At 30.9% G+C, this 19,037-nt stretch overlaps 1 protein-coding gene across 1 annotated transcript; it reads left to right on the top strand.

Annotated features, from left to right (window-relative positions):
* The first annotated feature begins 3,872 nt into the window (after nt 1–3,872).
* Nucleotides 3,873–15,560, top strand: LOC139524696 (uncharacterized). The gene is made up of 12 exons (XM_071319705.1): nt 3,873–4,039; nt 4,416–4,706; nt 5,007–5,303; nt 8,545–8,859; nt 10,118–10,264; nt 11,430–11,481; nt 11,990–12,057; nt 12,319–12,370; nt 13,057–13,145; nt 13,813–13,849; nt 14,303–14,673; nt 15,362–15,560. The coding sequence occupies exons 1-12, from the start codon at nt 3,988–3,990 to the stop codon at nt 15,424–15,426; spliced, it is 1,836 nt and encodes a 611-aa protein (XP_071175806.1). The 5' UTR covers nt 3,873–3,987; the 3' UTR covers nt 15,427–15,560.
* The last annotated feature ends 3,477 nt before the right edge of the window (nt 15,561–19,037 follow it).

The raw sequence follows: 19,037 nt of genomic DNA on the forward strand, positions 1-19,037 counted from the left end.
TTGATTATTTCATCATACCAAAAACTGATACACTAATTTCTTTAAAATACATATTATGGAATCAAAAATGAGTTTAAAACAAATTGATAAAAAACACCTTTCGTTCAAATTGAAGTCAGGAAATCATATTGAACATTTTATCTTTTTTAATGATGAAAATAAAAAAATATATTCTTTGTGTAGTAATAATGTTTTAATATTCAACTGCCATAAAGATCGAATGTGAAATAACTTCCAAGGGGTCTACTTTCCATTATCATAATAAACATACATTTATTAATAAAGAAGATGTGGTATGATTTGCAATTAGACAACTTTCCATACAAGACCTATAGTAGTTTTGAAGATAATATATATAAAAACAATAAAAGGTCACTGAATGACCTTCAACATGGAGTATTAACTCACACCACAAAGTAATCTATAAAAAGCCTCAGTATTACACAATTAAGGCAGCAAAAAACTAACGGCAAGATTTATATAAAAAAACAATCATTGAAAAAATAATTTGAAACACACCAACAAGCGACAACCAACATTAAAATAACCTATAATAGACAGGATCTTCTTTTTATTAAGAATAATCAATTCCTGTCTTGAAATCTGAAAATGGTTTATTTACTCTTTTTGAGGGACGGTGGGGAAGGTGGTCTGAAAAAGTGTATGGTTTGTTCACCTTGGAAAATGGTTGAAACTGATGGATTACCCCTAAAGGCAGATGTTCGAATTCTACTGAGGGCAGAGCAGTAATATGATATGGTCATAATTTAAAATTAATTGTTCACAAAATATTTTTTTAAATACTAAGGATTTTTTAGACTACAGCAGTTGTATTTACCAAACATTTCGGTACGTTCGGTCTAGAAAATTTTAAACCTGGTATCTTTAATGAGTTTATTTCTATTGCAAATATTCATGTTTAACAAAAAAAAATCTCCTCGCTAGTAAATTTCTTTTCGCAAATGATTGGTCGAAATTTGATTATGACGTTAAAATTTTCTGGATTTCTTCTTAATTTCCTATTGTGACGTCGTGAATAAAGGCGGCCATGCTTAATGACGTCACTTATAAAGATAACAACTCTCTGCAAATCTTTGAAAACAAAGGATAAATATCATTAAGAAAAGACTCCACCACTGTAACTCGTCTATACCGATATTTCTCTATTTTTTGTGCAATTTGCACATTTCTAGACCGGTTTGAGAAAAATAGTTCTCATCATTGGTGAAAATCTGTTCTCGGCAAATGGTTGGTCGAAATTTAATCATTATGTCAAATTGTCTTGGTTTCTTCAGAATTTATGTATTGCGACAATGCCTGATGACGTCACATATAAAGAACACAATTTTTAATAGGAAGGATTAAAATCATTAGAGAAACAGATTCCAACACTTATAACTCGTGTATTACGATATTTCTCCACTCTCAACAGTAAAATTCTAATTATTTTAAAAGCTTGGCAAGCCTCGCGTTTTAAATATTGAAATTAAACTGTCTCGATTGGAGAATTTCATAACACACTTGTTACTTACTTCACATGTACAATTTGTATTCATGGATTCATTAGACAGTTTGTATAAAGGAATCTTTCCCAACCATGCTTGTGTAAGACAAAAACGAAAACACCTCATCGAATAAAAAATGTAATTGATAACGATTAGCCTCTATCTTCAAAGTGAACATAACTGTAAAAAAAAGAAAAAGCCACTCGGCGGGAATCCGAAGTGCTTTTCTGGATTCACTTTCAACAGGATTGCTCAGGTCAAACCCAAAGATTTTAAAATCGGAAAGGCAGGGATTTTAAAATAAATATGCAGAATAAGTTAATGAAATGAATGCAAGAGGAATGTGTTATTTTCGTTTTTAAACCAATGAATGGTCCACACATAAGTTAATTCTAATTTGCGTAATGGTCATAAACCATTCAAAATTTATAGGTAAAAACGAAAATGTCATGTCAAACACGACTGTCTTTCAATATATAGTGAGTACTAGAGGTCGGTCATTTGAAGACGTATCAACCGTATCGTTTACGTTGGCGTATCCGCATCTGCAGATTTATCAAAAAACAGTATGTGATCTCGAGCTTTAATTTTATGTTCTTTCAATAATGCAAATGAGCAACTGATTATTTTCTAATGCAAAAGCTAAAATTAACAAAACAATTAGGAAATATCGAGGTTTTGTGGAACATGTAATCCGACTTTTAAAGATATTCCGGACAGTTGGAACAGTTTACAGGTATGATAGGAGTGGATACGATAAAATCGTTTATTTGTGTGCTAACTTGTGCTCATGTAGAACCAAATTGCTTTGCTTAATATATCAGCAGTCTGGCATTGTTTTCTTGAAAGAAAAAAAATGTCCAATGTCAGGTATATACATTAAACAAATACTGTTTTACCTATATCCTTTCCCTAATTGTTTTTTGTTTATTCTATATATGTGTACCATTAGAAAATGTATGAAAATTTGCAAAATTTAAAATGTTTTGTTTTAATCATTGCTCTTTCACCTTTAATCAGTAGATTTTCCCCCCATGGAAAATGCCTCAGGGAATTGTACACTTCGTTCGTGCAGTTGTTAAGAGTTCATAATTAAATGACAATGAAAAGTCATTCATATATATTTAGCATTTTATAGGGCATGGAAAACCATGTACTATGAAAACTAGAGGGTTAAAAACTGACTTTTCATTGGACGAGAAGAGGTGAGTATGTTCTAATAAATGTACATGTATTTATATGACATCTAAAGACAACTCGTGTTTCTATTACCTCTTATAATAACATCGCAAATGAGCAATATTCAAAGTTGCTTACATGTTTATAAGTAGTACATTTGATTTTTTGTGTGTGTTTATTCATGTAAGATCTTGAAATATTTTTTAACTAGATTATTAAAGGATGTGTACGATATTCGTGTACCTGCCCTACATTGGCTCCTTTTTAAGGGCATGTAAAAGAAGTTGATACCCCCTTGTTATTATTTTTACAAAACACCACTATTGCAAATTTCGAAAGTGAATGTTTGATTGTTTCGAACGCAAAGTGTTCTTAAGCTCGGGATCACATAATATCTTTTGATAAATCTGCAGATGCGGATACGTCAACGTATACGATACGGTTGATACGTTTTAAATGACCGACCTCTTCTTCTAATATAATAATAGGATATAGTTTACCATATACTTTACATAATATACAATGTATAAATATGACTTTTGAATTATTTCCGCGCTATCTTACAACAAACTTCCTAAATTACCTTTTTTATATTTAACATGGAATTTTCCTTTTTATTCATTGTTGTATTGATGTGATTGATATATAATACGGACGCATATTACTTACATGAGAAATGATGAAAAAAAGAATTGACATTTTTTTCCATGGTAAATTTTTTGACTTTTAAAATCGTTGAATTTCGAAATAAAAACTTTTCAAATCTCTAATTTTTGACTTGACTTGAATTATTTAAATTTAAAATTGGAATGTTTTTTATTCGAAGTTTTAATTGTTAAATATTAAAATTTCGATTTATATTTCAAGATGAAAGCATCATTTTCAGTTTGAAGTCAAAATTTACAACGTTAAAAGGAGAAATGCCTATATTTTAAAGTAGAAATTTCAAGTTTTTTATAAAAAGAAATACTAGATTTAAAAAGAAATTTTGAGTTTAAGTCGATAAAACTTTAAATGTACAAATGTATATATTTTTTATATTGTACAGGTATGGTTATAACTTTTTAAGAGTTCAGATCGAAGTGCAGGAGAAACATTTCCTGGATTTGATTGTTTAAAGGTGACTGTAATTATAATTAGAAAATGAGACTTTTAAGAAATGTGCCTTTCGTTCTCATAGCTGTGACTATGACTATCGGTAGTATGATTAAATATAATACCTTTCACTTCAAACTTCCTGTATTTTCATTAGTTTGACAACGAAAACGCCGATAAGATGTGTTATTGAAATTATATAGTGAAAATGATATATTTGGTGTATTTAGTGATAGGATTTGCAAGTTGCATCTTTCAGGGTTTGTATTTCTATATTTTTAGATTTGAAAGATGGGAATATTAACCCTGTCATTTGCATTCCTCGAAGTTTAATTTCATTCCAAAAATACTTAAGAAGAATATTTAAAAGCAAAAACAAAAGTTGATTTTTTGTTTTTATAATTTAGCATCATTAGATATAAAATTAGCTACAAACAGCTGAAGCCCGCCTGTCAGTGCGGGATTTTCTCGCTGTTTTGAAACCCCATTTGTAACCTTCGGCTGTTTTCTGCTCTTTGGTCGGGTGATTGTTTCTTTGATACATTCCCCTTTTCCATTATCTATTTCAGTTTAAATCAAAATCAATAGAGAAACTTTAAAAACAATATTGCTACATATTTTTTTGTACCTTAATAGTCTCGACACAGCAACCAGAGATAGCAGTACCACCAGGAGTAACTGCTGGTTTTACAGTAGATTTAACTTGTTCATATCCTGTTGAGGTAAACAAGACCAGAACATTTAAATGGTATGTAAACGACACATTGTTACCCGATTCCAGGCATAATATTATACACCAGCATACTCTTCGGTTTCTGGTCAAGAAGACGGATGCATATAATGTCTACAAGTGCAGGGTAGAAGTAATTACTACAGCAAGCCAGGACAAAATTGGGTTTCATAAAACCATAACGCTGCATCCAAAATGTAAGACGTTTTCTGTTGACTGCATTGCTTAGCTTATTGTTTAAGTAAAATAAATGCAAACCCACGAAAAAGCCAAAACAAACTCATGGAAGTGAAAAGTTTTGTATATTTGAAGCTGAAACAATAAATGACAACTACAAAACGTATCAATATTTTTAACACTAATTTACATTAAATATTGATCAATGTGGTCAAGTATTTAAAAAAAAAAAGATAAAACTTCTGCAAGAGTTAATAGATAAAACAAAGTATTCAGTATCATGCTGGACAGTAGACCTTTAAAATTACTTTCCATTGTAGACCCACCTACTATTCATATGCAACCATCCTACGTCTGCAACAGGTTACAAAATATCAATTTGAGCTGTGAAGTGGAGGGTAACCCAGCAAAGTATACGTTTAGTGACTGGGAACATCGTGTTGGTGGTACCGTTATTCGACACCTCCCGGGAGATATCATTGACAACATTTTTTACCTGAAGTTGTTACAATGTACTTATCAGGATACAGGGACGTACTACTGCACAGTCGGGAACAATGTGACTCATCCCAATAATACAAAGACTTCTGTTGCTTCTGTTGATTTTAAGGTTAAAGGTCAGATTTTTTTAATAAGCCATATATATATATCTTTACATACAATTTATTAGATTATTCCTGAATAATATTCATATAAAAAAGATGATTTGGTATGATTGCCAATGAGACAATTCTCCATAAGAGACCAAATGAAAGAGAAATTAACAACTATAGGTCACCGTATGACTTTCAACAATACGCAAAGCTCATACCGCATAGTCAGCTATAAAAGTCCCTAACATCACAATGTAAAACAATTTAAACGAGAAAACTAACGGTCTAATTTATGTTATAAAATGAACGAAAAAATATCTGTAACACATATACCATGTCCGTCTTGAAGACTTACTTGAATGTCATTTAGTATTTATCTCGATGATAAAAAAAAAACTACGAACCTGAAAGGTGACAACCATTGGATTGTCACAGGGAGAAGGAACAAACGGAACTTTTATTTTCATGTTATTTGTTCCCAAGCTACTCTGCGCGAAAATATATTGACACTTTTATACATAGTTACTTTTTGTATTTTTTGTTGCAGAATGATCGTTTTTACTTCTATATTGAGGAAGACTATTTAATTATTCACTTCAAAATCATTTGATAGTCCATCGGATATTGCAAATGTGATCATTATTGGTTATAAATCAAATTCTGGACAAACGAAAGATTTCAATATCTGAAATTGATTCAAAGTATTTAAACCACATTCAAGCGAGATATTTAGCTTCTTTATTTTATTTCGTTTCAGCTATGAAAACAAATCATCAAATATATCAAGCAAATGAATAAATTCACAAAACGCACGTTAAGTCAACATTAAGATTCATCTATGACATCATTGTGTGATTGTTTTTATATAGCATATACATATCATTATGAAAAGACACATAACAAAGAGGGACTAAAGATACCAGAGGGACATTCAAAATCATAGATCGAAAATAAACTGAAGACGTCATGGCTTAAAAAGGAAACGACACACAAAATATAATAGCACACCAGTCACAACATCAAACACTAAAGACTAAGCAGCACGAACCCCACCAAAATCTGGGGGTAATCTCAGGTGCTCCGGAATGGTAAGCCAATCCTGATCTACATGTGGCACCCGTTGCATTGCTTATGTTATTACAAACCCGATTAATAGCCTAATTCGGAAGGTCACATTCGTGAAAAGGGAACGGGATTGTAATAACATAGCATATCAGCCCATTATTATTTACCTTATTAAAACTTTTGATAAAAAAAAAGTGTTATAGTAATCATGACTGTGAATTTCCTTCTTTAAATTTCAATTTCCTTTTTCGAGTTTCAGATGATCAGTGTCATTTTTGGCTCGTATTTCCTTCATAATCATGTCATAAGAATTAAAATTGAGAAAGCAGCTTGATTGTCATATCACCTGCTTGAGTTTTTTGTTGTTAAATAATTTCGTCCTTAAAATGCATGAACTAATATGCACTTCAATATTGTTTATGGCAACAAAATAAGTAAAAGTCTCAATTTTCAGCAAAATATTACACGAAACCGACCACTACCATTTGTGTGTATATATGATATGCAAAACCACCGACAAAACTCGTTTTATATATGATGGTTATAACAAATATCCCAATGACTTGAATATTTAGTGTGTTATCTAGGTATAAATGTATTTTTAAGATTTAGGATTTTATAGACATATCCCAAAGTTTGTCCAAATTTATATGTGAATTTGTATGAGAATAATTTAACAAGGAAAGATCTATTGCACTTCCTCTCATGTATCTATATTATCTTGAAAAACAAATTATTTTGAAAAAATGGATCGAATATTTTGGTCCTTATAAATACACTTACAGCATTTATTCTGTAGTGCTAAAATCAATTCAAGATGATTTTGATGCATTTGCGAAAAAAAAACTAAATATGCTTGTCAATTAAGATTGGAGCCTGTGTTGACATGCTATTGAAATAGTAATTATAGTGTGTGATAACATTGTGTGAGGGAATTCGACGTTTGCTGTACCACTGTTCACTCCAACACAATTTATGACAATACCACTGCATCAATCTGTATGATTATTTTTGCAGTGTTTTAAAAAATGATTTTACTTTGTTGTCGCGTATTATTTTTGAAACATTCAATGTTTTAAAAAGGCGAATTTTCTGTATAAAGTCAATAATTATGTTGACTTTTGAAGCCCAAACTTTCTACAGCCTTAAATACGCAAATAAAAGATCCAAAAACTATACCAATACAGAACGACATGTTTATGGAATTATAGCAAATCTTTTGGTTTACAAATTTTTATTCGTTATTGCAAAATAATGAACTTAAAATATCTGACATTTTCTCCCTACCCAGTTTACCCCTATTATTTTTTATGATGTGGACTGGTCATTGTTATTAATTCGTACGCAATTTGATTGGATTAACTTGTAATTAGTTTACCTTCAAACTTGTTTATGCTTTTCATACATGACTATTGATAATAAGAACGTGCATGCATGTGTACGGTAACTAAAATGACCTTCAAACTGGACACTGGACGAGTCAATATTATGTTTTATCAATGAAAGTTAAGGTATGAAAGGTAAGAATTGCCACTTCTTCTATTTTCACAAAATTTTCCGACTACACAGTTGATAGATTATTTTTTAAAAGCCTATTGTGGAGATAAAAGAGAAAGTTTACAAATAAAACGTTTTGTTCCATTAAACAAGTCATTTTCTTAAGAGAAATGCCGAAATGCATTTTACGCACAGCTACGTCAGGTAAAGTTATTATTTATCATAACAAAAAAAAAGCATTATTCAGTCTCATTAGAATATGTTAATTACAATAACTCCCAAACTTAAGTAGTAGGTATATGAAGTCAAAATATGTCCGATCTGCCTATTTTTGGACATCAAAAGTCAATACGATCGTTTTAAAGTCAATTTCGTCTACCTCACAAAATCTTGTTAGGCACTATAAACTATTAATACTACTCGGACATCGAGGCCATATGCCTTAAAAGCATGTATACATTAGTTGATATTGATTTAGGAGGAAACTACTTTTCAGAAACTTTGTTTTAATGCATGACGGTGATGCCAATTTTGTTTACAAAACTTATATTACTCGCTCTGATATCTATTTGAAAATAACAAATTCTGAGCACATATATACTTGCCTTAATTAACCATTGCACCTTGTTTTCGTCAAAATTTGTAACTGTAAAATCATTTATGTGTAATCGTGATTCGACGACAAATCTGTTATATATTACAGATTATCCTGTAGTCATCGGACATAGCATAGTAAACACCAAATACAATTATGATATTATGATATCGTATTATTCATATCCAATGGCTACACAACAAAAACTCTACCGTGATGGCATTCAACTTGTCTTCCGTAAATTCTCTCAAAACATGGATATCCCATTCTTGATTCGCAGAAAAATTGTACCGATAGAGGGCACTGTTCTAGTGATCAACGTATCTAACACGGGGGATTACAGATATGTTATCGATAACGATTACGGATCGGTCAATGGAACAGTAGATGTTTGGAGTAGAAAGATGCCAACGGTCCATTCAGGTATTGCATGAAATACATAATAAAATACCTTTTTAGTCATGAAATGAAAACAATGTATCAAGCTTTAAGGTTAATATCTTATTTTAAAAAAGGCGAAAGATACCAAAGGGACATAATTACGGCCAAAAATTATCTTTAATTTGTAACCAACAAAAGACAGAAAACGATAATAAAATTTTCAACATTCATTATACAATTTAACAAGAAATAACATAACAATTGAAATGTCGACTTAACTATTAAATTGTCTGAATGTCGGATCATAGTCTATTCTTTATCCGGAATTCTTCTCTATAATGTTACAGACTCAAATGAATAGTATTTCCTATAATATCACAAACAGGACTACGGACGCCACCACGAGTTGGTTGACCGTTATTGAATAACCGTTTCTCAGATGATATCGGATATGTTCCTTACGTCGTAATTAAAATCCCCTTTCCCTTTCAGGAATGTGACCTACCGAATTAAAGTATTTACCGGGTTTGTAATAACATGATCAACACGACGGGATGTCACATGTGGAGCAGGATCTGCTCACCCTTCCGGTGCACCTGAGATCACCCCAGTTTTTTTAGGGGTTCGCGATGGCACTTTATTTTCGATTTATGAGTTTGATTGTCCCTCCGGTATCTTTCGCCCCTCTTTTAAGATGTTGTAGAATTTATAAAAACAAACTGTAGATTACATTAGAGAATATTTGTATATTTCTGCTACCTAAACCATTTGCTAAACTACAACATAACATTACTTGGTATACATTTTAAACAGGTCATGTAAACATCTTAGAAGGCCATACAAAACATACCAGGCCCAGATGAGTAATACAATTCTTACAATAACATAACAAAATTCAGAGCATTCTGTATAATTGAGACTAATAACGCCATTTGAAAAAAGAAAAAAAGATCAAAAGGCAAACCACAGTATTTGAGACTTAACATAGAAAACAAACGACTGAGCAACAAGAACCCCATCAAAACCTTTAATTGACCTCAGTTCCGAAAGGTAAGCAAATCTTGCTTCACATGTAACCTATAAACTGGACAGGCTTTGAGTATAACTGTCAATTTGCATTTCTGTTTTCTGTGGGAATTGGCTCTCGGCTTTATTTCAAACTGTGCATGCAAACAACATATAGTTTTCGGAACACTCATAAGTCAACTGAAACAATACTTTTAATAGGGGGTCTTTTTCAAGAGAGTTTATAATTTTGATTGATATTGGCCTTAATGAAATAATGTCTATCTTTTAATAGGATTATCGGCAGACGAACCACTACTGTGTTCGTTTATGTCCCTTGGATTTCAACTTCAAGTTGTGATCATCGTTGTGACTGGAGTTGTGGTGTGTGTTGTCGTCCTGGCTGTTGCTATGATAGTCATTTGTCGCTGTGGAAGCTCTGGTACATACAATAATACATTATAGTAAGATAAGATAAAATGTTATACACAATTGAAATTAAAAGAATTATGATAAAGCTACGCTAACGGGAATACAAACATTTATTCAATGATTATGCATGTTAGAATAAAAAGGGATAATGATTGTCGATATGTTGACACTTTTAGAAGTATTCATATAGTTTTCTGATAAAAAAAAACTTCATCGGGTAAAAAATCATTTATTCTGTTATTTAAAGATGATTGTGATTGAAGCAAAGATAGTATATTTGATTTTTTCCCACTCTTTGTTAAAACTACTTATATACTATGGGTATCATCTGCCTAGTTTGTATTAGTATATATGACTATTTATACATGAGGATATCAACCCAGTTGCCCTTAAATGTATCAATATATTTTACATTATCAGTTACTTCTAATGCAATCGTCCAGTAAGAAACTGGCGATTTCAGTCGCCAAGGTATTCATGACCAAAACATTCTCAAAGTTGACAATAATAGTATCATTTGTTCATAATGCTATCACCTAATATATAGTCCCCGAGTGTATCAACCTAATTCTTATAATTGATAATCAGCACTTCTGTCATCGGGGAAGAAATGTTATTAAGTACCTACGAAAGAAAATTATCATTTTAGTTTATTCTGCATAATGATGATCACAAAGACGTGAACTTTCATAGTACAGGGATACAGCCTTCCCCTATATCTGATAATTGACGCCATTAAATCGCACATTATTGACGTAACTTTACAATGAAGGATATAACTAAAAAGTGGTCTTTTTTAAGAGGGGAGATAATAATGCATACTTATGTTGTTGATGTAACGGTATAGTCTACTGTTTATAGAATTTGGCATCAAAAGTGCATATGCAATGCATTTTAAAACAAATCATGAATGCAAAGAAGAAACAATCAAATGTGGAGCAACCTGTACAATCCAAAGTTTATCTTTTTAGAAAAATTGCAATTCGTTCTTGCATAATTATAGATTTTTCACACTTGATGTCAACGAGCGCTTTTGGTAAATCTTTATAAGACAAATAGTTGTATACCAAGATAGTTTGTTGGATTAAATTTAATAAATTTAAACATGTAACCGTTGAATTAATATTCATCCTTCTCAAAAATTGTAAAGGTTTTCTGTATTTCTTTTAATCTAGATTCTTCTCGTGACAAAATAAAAGAAACGCAAAAGGAAAGAAGATTAACAAGGTATATGCCATGTATAATCCAGTTTTATTGAAGAGTTGTTATTATGAGATAAAACTGTGCATTTTCTGTTATACTATTTAGAAGTCATTGGCGGTAGTTGGCATTTTTTTGCCTTTGTTGACATATTATTTTCATAGTTATTACGATTTTCAGACAATATTGACTGCTGTACAACTATTTTTGTACATTTTTTATTAATACATCTGCTTATTTCCTTCACACACTGTTGTTATATAAGTATATAAACGAATTGAATTTTATGCAATTGAGAGTTTTTACTAGCAATGACATAAGGCTTAATCCATCATTTTCTTCAAAAGGAAATATCTGTAACAAGTCAGAAATAAGATAGTCGTTTACAATTCGTTTGATTTGTTTAAGCTTTTGATTTTGTCTTTTGATAAATGATTTTCCGATTTGAATTTTGCTTGGAGTTTGGCATTTTTGTTATTTGACTTTTTAAACAATGGTTACGTGCGACTTAGATAATCCACATATATTTCTTTAGAGTAAGAAGTGTACTGGAAGATGGAACGGTAGTTTATGATGAGGTCGATGATTCAAAATGGACACAAGGTATGAGTTATGTCACTGATATAGGTACCTGTATTCGAATAAAGTATAATATAGATATAAGAAGATGTGGTATGAGTGCCAATGAGACAACTCTCCATCAAAGAAACAATTTATAAAAGTTAACCATTATACCTTCAACACGGAGCTTTGACTCACACCGAACAACAAGCTATAAAAGGCCCAAAAAGTCACTAGTACTCTTATATAAATCTGCATCAGGATATCAGTTAATTTGATTACTTCTTCTTCATATTCACACAGCAAAGAAAGAAAGAAAAGAAAAGAAAGCAAAGAAGAAGAAAATTGTTAACTGGTAAGCTTCTAAACTGTTACAAAGGTCAAAACTCAGCAGATGATATATAAAATTGAGAATGGAAATGGGGAATGTGCCAAAGAGACAACAACCCGACCATAGAAAAAAACAACAACAGAAGGTCACCAACAGGTCTTCAATGCATATTTTATTGTATAATTTGAATGAATAGTATGAGAAACATTATATTGAAATTGCATCCAGAAGTTTATTACACGATATTTCTACGTAAAAAAGATATTTCAGTATACGAAGAATAAAATGAATCGTCCAAACAAAAAAGGCTGTAAAAAAATAATTTAAACTTAAGTTATTGATTAATTTAGAACTATTAAAATTAATGTAGAGTTTATCTATGTATTTAAATACGTGGCTTGAGTGTTCTTTCATAGTTTTATCTTTTTCATATTTTATTGTTCGTTACATTTAAAATTGACCAATCATCACAATAGTCGAAGAGATACAAAACATTTCTACTGCAGTATATATATTTACTAGGAAACAACTAGAAACTGAATCGACTTTTCTCATTTGGAACACGGGTTCTGTGAGAAGAAAATATAATGTAGTCATTTAAAAATAGAATGGTTCTGGTATATAGTGAGGTAGAACCATGAAATATTAAACACGTTAATTCATTCAACGTCAACTTTAAAAACCTTTATTTATTTTTCAATTTTGCGTAGTCATGTACCTGAGGCATATGAGGATGTAGGTGTAAAGAATCCCGGGCAGAGTTATGAAATGTTACATAAACACAACAGTAAATCAAAACGTAAGATAAAATATCTATTATTTAGTTTATTAAATTTCATGGTTAAAATGTCATGTTTTGATTGGTTAATACGAGGAAGATGATTTAGTCTAATCCATCGATTATATTATATAAGTTTTATCATTTACGGAGACGCTTGATCAATTTTGCGCTTTATGAAATACGAAGACGTCAATATAGTTTCTTACTTTGAATATAAAATTTGAAGACAATAACAACAGAATTATAAATTGAATAACATAGAGCTGAACAGGTGATGTATTAGATTGGTACCCGAAAAAACATTGTCAATCAAGGCAAAGCTATGTGCTATTTTCAAAGGTTTGCTCAAATCGTAATACCGTTGGTTTTATTTAACCCCTTGAAGTCTTTATACATTTATGTTTTTAAATATAAACAGTATGAGGAAATGATTAAAAAATCTAAAAAAAAATATCTGTAGGAACATTATCATGATACAAAAATGTCCTGTCATAAACTTATTTGTTACATTGTCCTCTTTTGAAATGACCTGATAGGATGGTTAATATAAGGTATTGACAAAAGAATGAATTTCTATGTTATGGTTGTTAATATAGCTCGGATTGAAGCATATTCCCACGCTAATCCGCGCATAATATACTATTTTCCAGTCCACCCTTTTTCAATATTTTAAAACTATTTTCAGCATTTTTCCGCAAAAAGTCTTCCAAAGTTGCGAAAAGGTGAGTAATGATATAAAAGTGAACCTTTAAAATTGTATTTGATCAGTGAAGACTAGTTTGCAAACATGAAATATAGCAATGTTTTGGATTTAATTGACACATTCAATACATACAATAAACAATTGAAGTATAACTGGTTTTTTTTAAATACTTATTAATACTAGTTAGATGTAGTTGATCCTAAGACAAATAAAAACAGCGATCATTGTTTGCTTTACCAACGAATGTTTTGCGATGAATACACCAACCGTTGTTACCACTAGTTGTCATTTTTGTTGTTTTATCTTTACTGGTAGGTTTGTGTGCTTTTTTGTGTATGCATAACTTCTTCTCGTTATCAAGGTTAATTCGTATGATTTCAATGTATTCAGATAAACAGTCGTGTAATGTTATATATTACAGCCATATGCACAAAATCTATCAACTAAAACATGTGTTTATTTTGGCAAACAGGATGGAAATACTGACAACTAGCGGTCCAAAGGGCACTCATGAAAACCTATACTCAACAAATTCTTCAAACCCCGATCACTATGATAATACAGAGATTACATCGGACGTTAAAACAAGTTTGTCTAAGGATGAAATACCACTTCCAAAGAGAGGGTATAGGAATGAAAGTATTATTGTATACGATGATGCGACCTCAAATAGCAAGTTAAACACAAGCTGCAAAGCTATTGTTCATGAACCAAGCGAGTATATTACCATGAAACCTAAGTGTTTGGAGGAAACAAGTTTCAAGAATAAGGAGAGTTCAAGTATGAAGGATAATGAGTATACCAGTATGAAGAATAAGGAACTTGCAAGTAAACAATCAAATGGTAAGTTTAAATTTTCTTGTAAAAGAAAGGTGAAAATACCAAAGGGATATTGAAACTCTTAAGTTTAAATTAAACTAACAATTTAATGACATAAACAAACACTACAAAAAGACAAATATCAGAACATAAAACACAAAACACAACACAGAAAGCTAATTTCTTAGCAAATTTAATCGGTTGACTATATCAACTTTATTCTTTTGTTTCGTATATCTATTGTGGGCTTTATAAGTGGCAAATACTAAATGGCCTATTAAAATGGTACATGTTAAACCATTTTATCGACAAAATTGTCTAAGTGGATGGAATATGCATTTGCTATAATAAATCATGTCAGTTGTTCAGATTGTCAGGAAATTGTAAACATGGTTTCCTTGATAAGTTGTTATACAATATATAAAATTCTTTTATAATAGTACAAGTCTATTAAGGTGACTTTACATGGATCCCCTTGTAAAATGATTATCGTAAAGACCAAGGTTAACGTATTCTCGTCATAACGTGCTTTTCTGATTTCTTTTATTTTTGCACGTTTGGTGTCGTAAAACGTCGATGGTCATATATTCAATATAAAAATGTTATACAGTCTTTTTAATAATAATATTTATTGTGTCTGCAACGTTTGCGCCAACCATATCTTATTTTAAGATTTAGATTAAGTTTTGATTATGTATTAACTATATTTCAGAGTCAAAAGAAAAAGACGATAATGATACTGACGAAGCCCTATATGTAAACTTGAAGCTTGCATAATTTTTATGGTTGCATTTACAATAAATATCATTACATTATTATGTATATCATGACCTTACTGATTATAATCTATTGGAGCTTTGTTTACGAAAACTAGTGATATGTTATTAATAAACTCATCATAGATACCAGGACTAAATTTTGTATATACGCCAGACGCGCGTTTCGTCTACAAAATACTCATCAGTGACGCTCGAATCCAAAAAAGTTAAAAAGGCCAAATAAAGTACGAAGTTGAAGAGCATTGAGGACCAAAATTCCTAAAAGTTTTGCCAAATCCAACTAAGGTAATCTATGCCTGAGGTAGAAAAGCCGTAGTATTTCAAAAAATTTTAATTTGGTAAACAGTTAATTTATAAATATAATCATATCAATGATAATGCATGTCAGCACAAAAATAAATAAAGTGCACGGTATTTACTAAAATTATCACTTGCATAAAAAAATTTAAAAAAAAATCCTAAGTAAATTCAAAAAGAGGGGAGTTAATTAAAGCTAACAAAATCAATCGAAACAAATATCAACCAACGGATCGCATGAAAACCACCACTTGTTTTCATGACTTGGTACATACATTTTGCAAAAGAAAATAGTTGGTAGCACCTGGCTTCATAGCTAATGAGAAGCTTTAGCGTATTGTATTTTTGTGAGTAATAAACATATAATCACGATAATTTTGTACCTTTCAGAACCTAGACTCAATAATACTAAGAAAATTCGCCTTATTAATATTAAGAAAATTCGACTTTGAAATATAGAGTATCATTCTTAATGATTAAGTCTTGTGATTTGATAACATTTCAAACTTTGGGCTTTTCCTTGTAAAATGCTATATTTAAGGTAGCCCACGTTTTTTTTCTTACAAATATTCCACAGTTTATGTTTGAAATGTTCTATCTGTATCATCACGTGAGATATAAAGACAGATGAGACACTACAAGAAAGAACCGATTATAACCTTGTTAAATAACACTTTTGTTTTATTCTTACAATATGATAAGGAAATATTAAAAACGAGACATATATGAAGAAATCTGATTTTTTTTTTAAGCTTCCTATTTTTGTTTCAGTACTTTCAGTTTTTGAGAAAATAGTTCTAATTTCCATAAATAAGCAAATAATACAAGGTAGAAAAAAAGGTGTCTCAGATTTCTTATTTCGTGTCCTGTTACGGAAAATGTTATTGTAAAGAATAAATGAGGTGTCAACATTTTACCGATATTCAAATCTAACAAATCGATTAGGTAGAGACTAATCGAGGAAATAGATAGAAACTAGGGATGTCAAAAAATCTGAAATTCAATACTCGAGTATACTCAGCCATGATAATCGCGAGTACTCGAGTACTTCAATAAATCTGTAACATCTAGGGACAAATTTTGTTTTTTGTTGGGATGTGATATTTTGGTTATTACCTTTCATAAACGTTATACAATATGATAACATCGCTGGACCTCTTAACGACAGACATACGTATTGTTTCAGAACGCAAACTGTAAATATTGATACTTGTATGTGTATCGCTCGTCCTATTTTGTGTCACCAGAACAATTAATAACGGACCAGGCTTTTATGAAAAAACCTATCATTATAGCAATTATCGTTTGTGTTTTTATGAACAAAATCAAAACATGCCAATTAAACCATCAATATGTTCATTAAGTCTGACTTTTGTAAAACATTATATATCTGTTTATGTGGAGATAGTTTTTTTTTATATTATGACTTGTCTCATAATTTGTCAACAAAATATTGAAATTCAAATTACATATACGAAACGAAATTGAATTATTAATTACACAATTATAAAGTTTCAATTAAACAATTATGAAGTTTCAATTAAACAATTATGAAGTTTCAATTAAACATTTATTACATTAAATGTAGATCTCATATCAATCACGTTAACAAAAAAAGTCTTGATTAACAAACAGTAGTAAATTTAGGTCTTGTGAGTTATTACTTTCATGAAAGTGTTAACTCGTTTACAAAGTTGTGTAGGGATCCCCATTGGGCACTACAACTTTGTTCTTGATCTGACCACATCTTCATACAAGAATTCCCTCACATTAAAAAAACATTCTGAGGGAATAGACTCTGCTTGTACTGTTATAACAAGTTTTGCGATTATAGATAAACATGCGACTAAGTTATACACTATATAGTCTCAAGATAAACATATTAACGTTGTGAATAGATATTACGAAAGATATTTCATAGGGGACTAAAGCAAAGGAAAATATAAGAAGAAATACCTCAAGATTTATTAACGGCATACCAGAATTCGAGTACTGAAATTGTACTCTAGTACTCGACTTTCAAGCGAGTTCTAAGCCTTCCAAGCAAGTACTCGTTGCCCTCCCTAATTAAAACTAAGGGAATCGTACAAACTACTAATTACGAATTCACAATCAGGAACAGGACACAATCGATGAAATTACAGATCACGACTATATTAGTTTTAAGGATCAAAAACCGCATAAAAAAGCTATTGTGTTGCCACACCATCACATTATATCATATCGGTCAACCAGATGATAGTAATGACCTCGACACATAATGTTGTGTCAATTTCAGTCATTTTTCCTCATAACTCTGTAGTAGTGATGAGTACCGCATTAGTCTAGATAGATAATCTAATACATGAGGATGACAAGATTAACTTATTAATTAAAATGTTATCAGAAATTGGTAAAAATGTCGAATGTATATCAACACTAACAACTGTGACAGGATTAGTTTGCTAATGGTTAGAGGTCGGTTTGAAAGTCTCTCTTAATATAATTATAACGTAAAACGAAACCATTATCGCTAAGTTATCTTACACGATTTGTACATTATAACAATATCTATGTAAATTGTTAAACACATGTGTACGGAAACGACTCATCGTTAATTACAACCGACAACTGACAAATTTGCAACATACTGTCAACACCTTCCATTGAAATTGGTGATTTGTTACATTTTCATTGTATAAACATGTGCTTTAGCCGTTTGTATTGCACCAGTTGGTCATTCTTGTTTGGTTGATAATCCGATGACCCATCCCCCTCCATTCCTGTTACGATCGAGTTATCATAATACAAAATCAGGACAACTAGGATCGAACACAACTTGAATTAAGATCTCTTTCACTAGTTTAAAGACGTTTCACTTTTTAAAGCGTATTATGTTTGTACGGCAGCGTTATATTCAGTTTACACCATTGGCTAAAATTTTGGCATAATATTTCAGCCCACCGTGTGCTGTTTCATGTGACGAGGTATATGAAAAAAACTATCTTAGTCTTTTTCCTCAAACTCAAATTTAAGTCAGATGTTGGCTTATATTTAGTATTTATATAAAACAAAACAAAAAGCAGTATAAAAAGCATACAATCTTACAAGTCTTTCACCAAAATGTAAACATAACCAAAAAGTAAATTTTGCAGGGATTTAACCTGTATGTAGTCTTCTGGATACATTTCAACTTCGATGCAATATGTGGTTTTTTTTAGATTTCTTCAAAAGCAACGATTAGCGATTTTAATCAATAGATTCATAGAGAACAAAATGATTAAGTATATGATATTTTTGGATAAATATTCATTTACAACAGTCATTTGAAAG

This window comes from Mytilus edulis, chromosome 5 (assembly GCF_963676685.1).
Source record: "Mytilus edulis chromosome 5, xbMytEdul2.2, whole genome shotgun sequence".
Classification (NCBI taxonomy): Eukaryota; Metazoa; Mollusca; class Bivalvia; order Mytilida; family Mytilidae; genus Mytilus; species Mytilus edulis.

Bases quoted from the DNA above. Each gene is read 5' to 3' on its own strand.
- LOC139524696 (XM_071319705.1), top strand. From the start codon at position 3,988: ATGATATATTTGGTGTATTTAGTGATAGGATTTGCAAGTTGCATCTTT. The intron at 5,304-8,544 runs GTCAGATTTTTT...TATATATTACAG, and splicing joins TGTTGATTTTAAGGTTAAAG to ATTATCCTGTAGTCATCGGA. The intron at 14,674-15,361 runs GTAAGTTTAAAT...ACTATATTTCAG, and splicing joins TGCAAGTAAACAATCAAATG to AGTCAAAAGAAAAAGACGAT.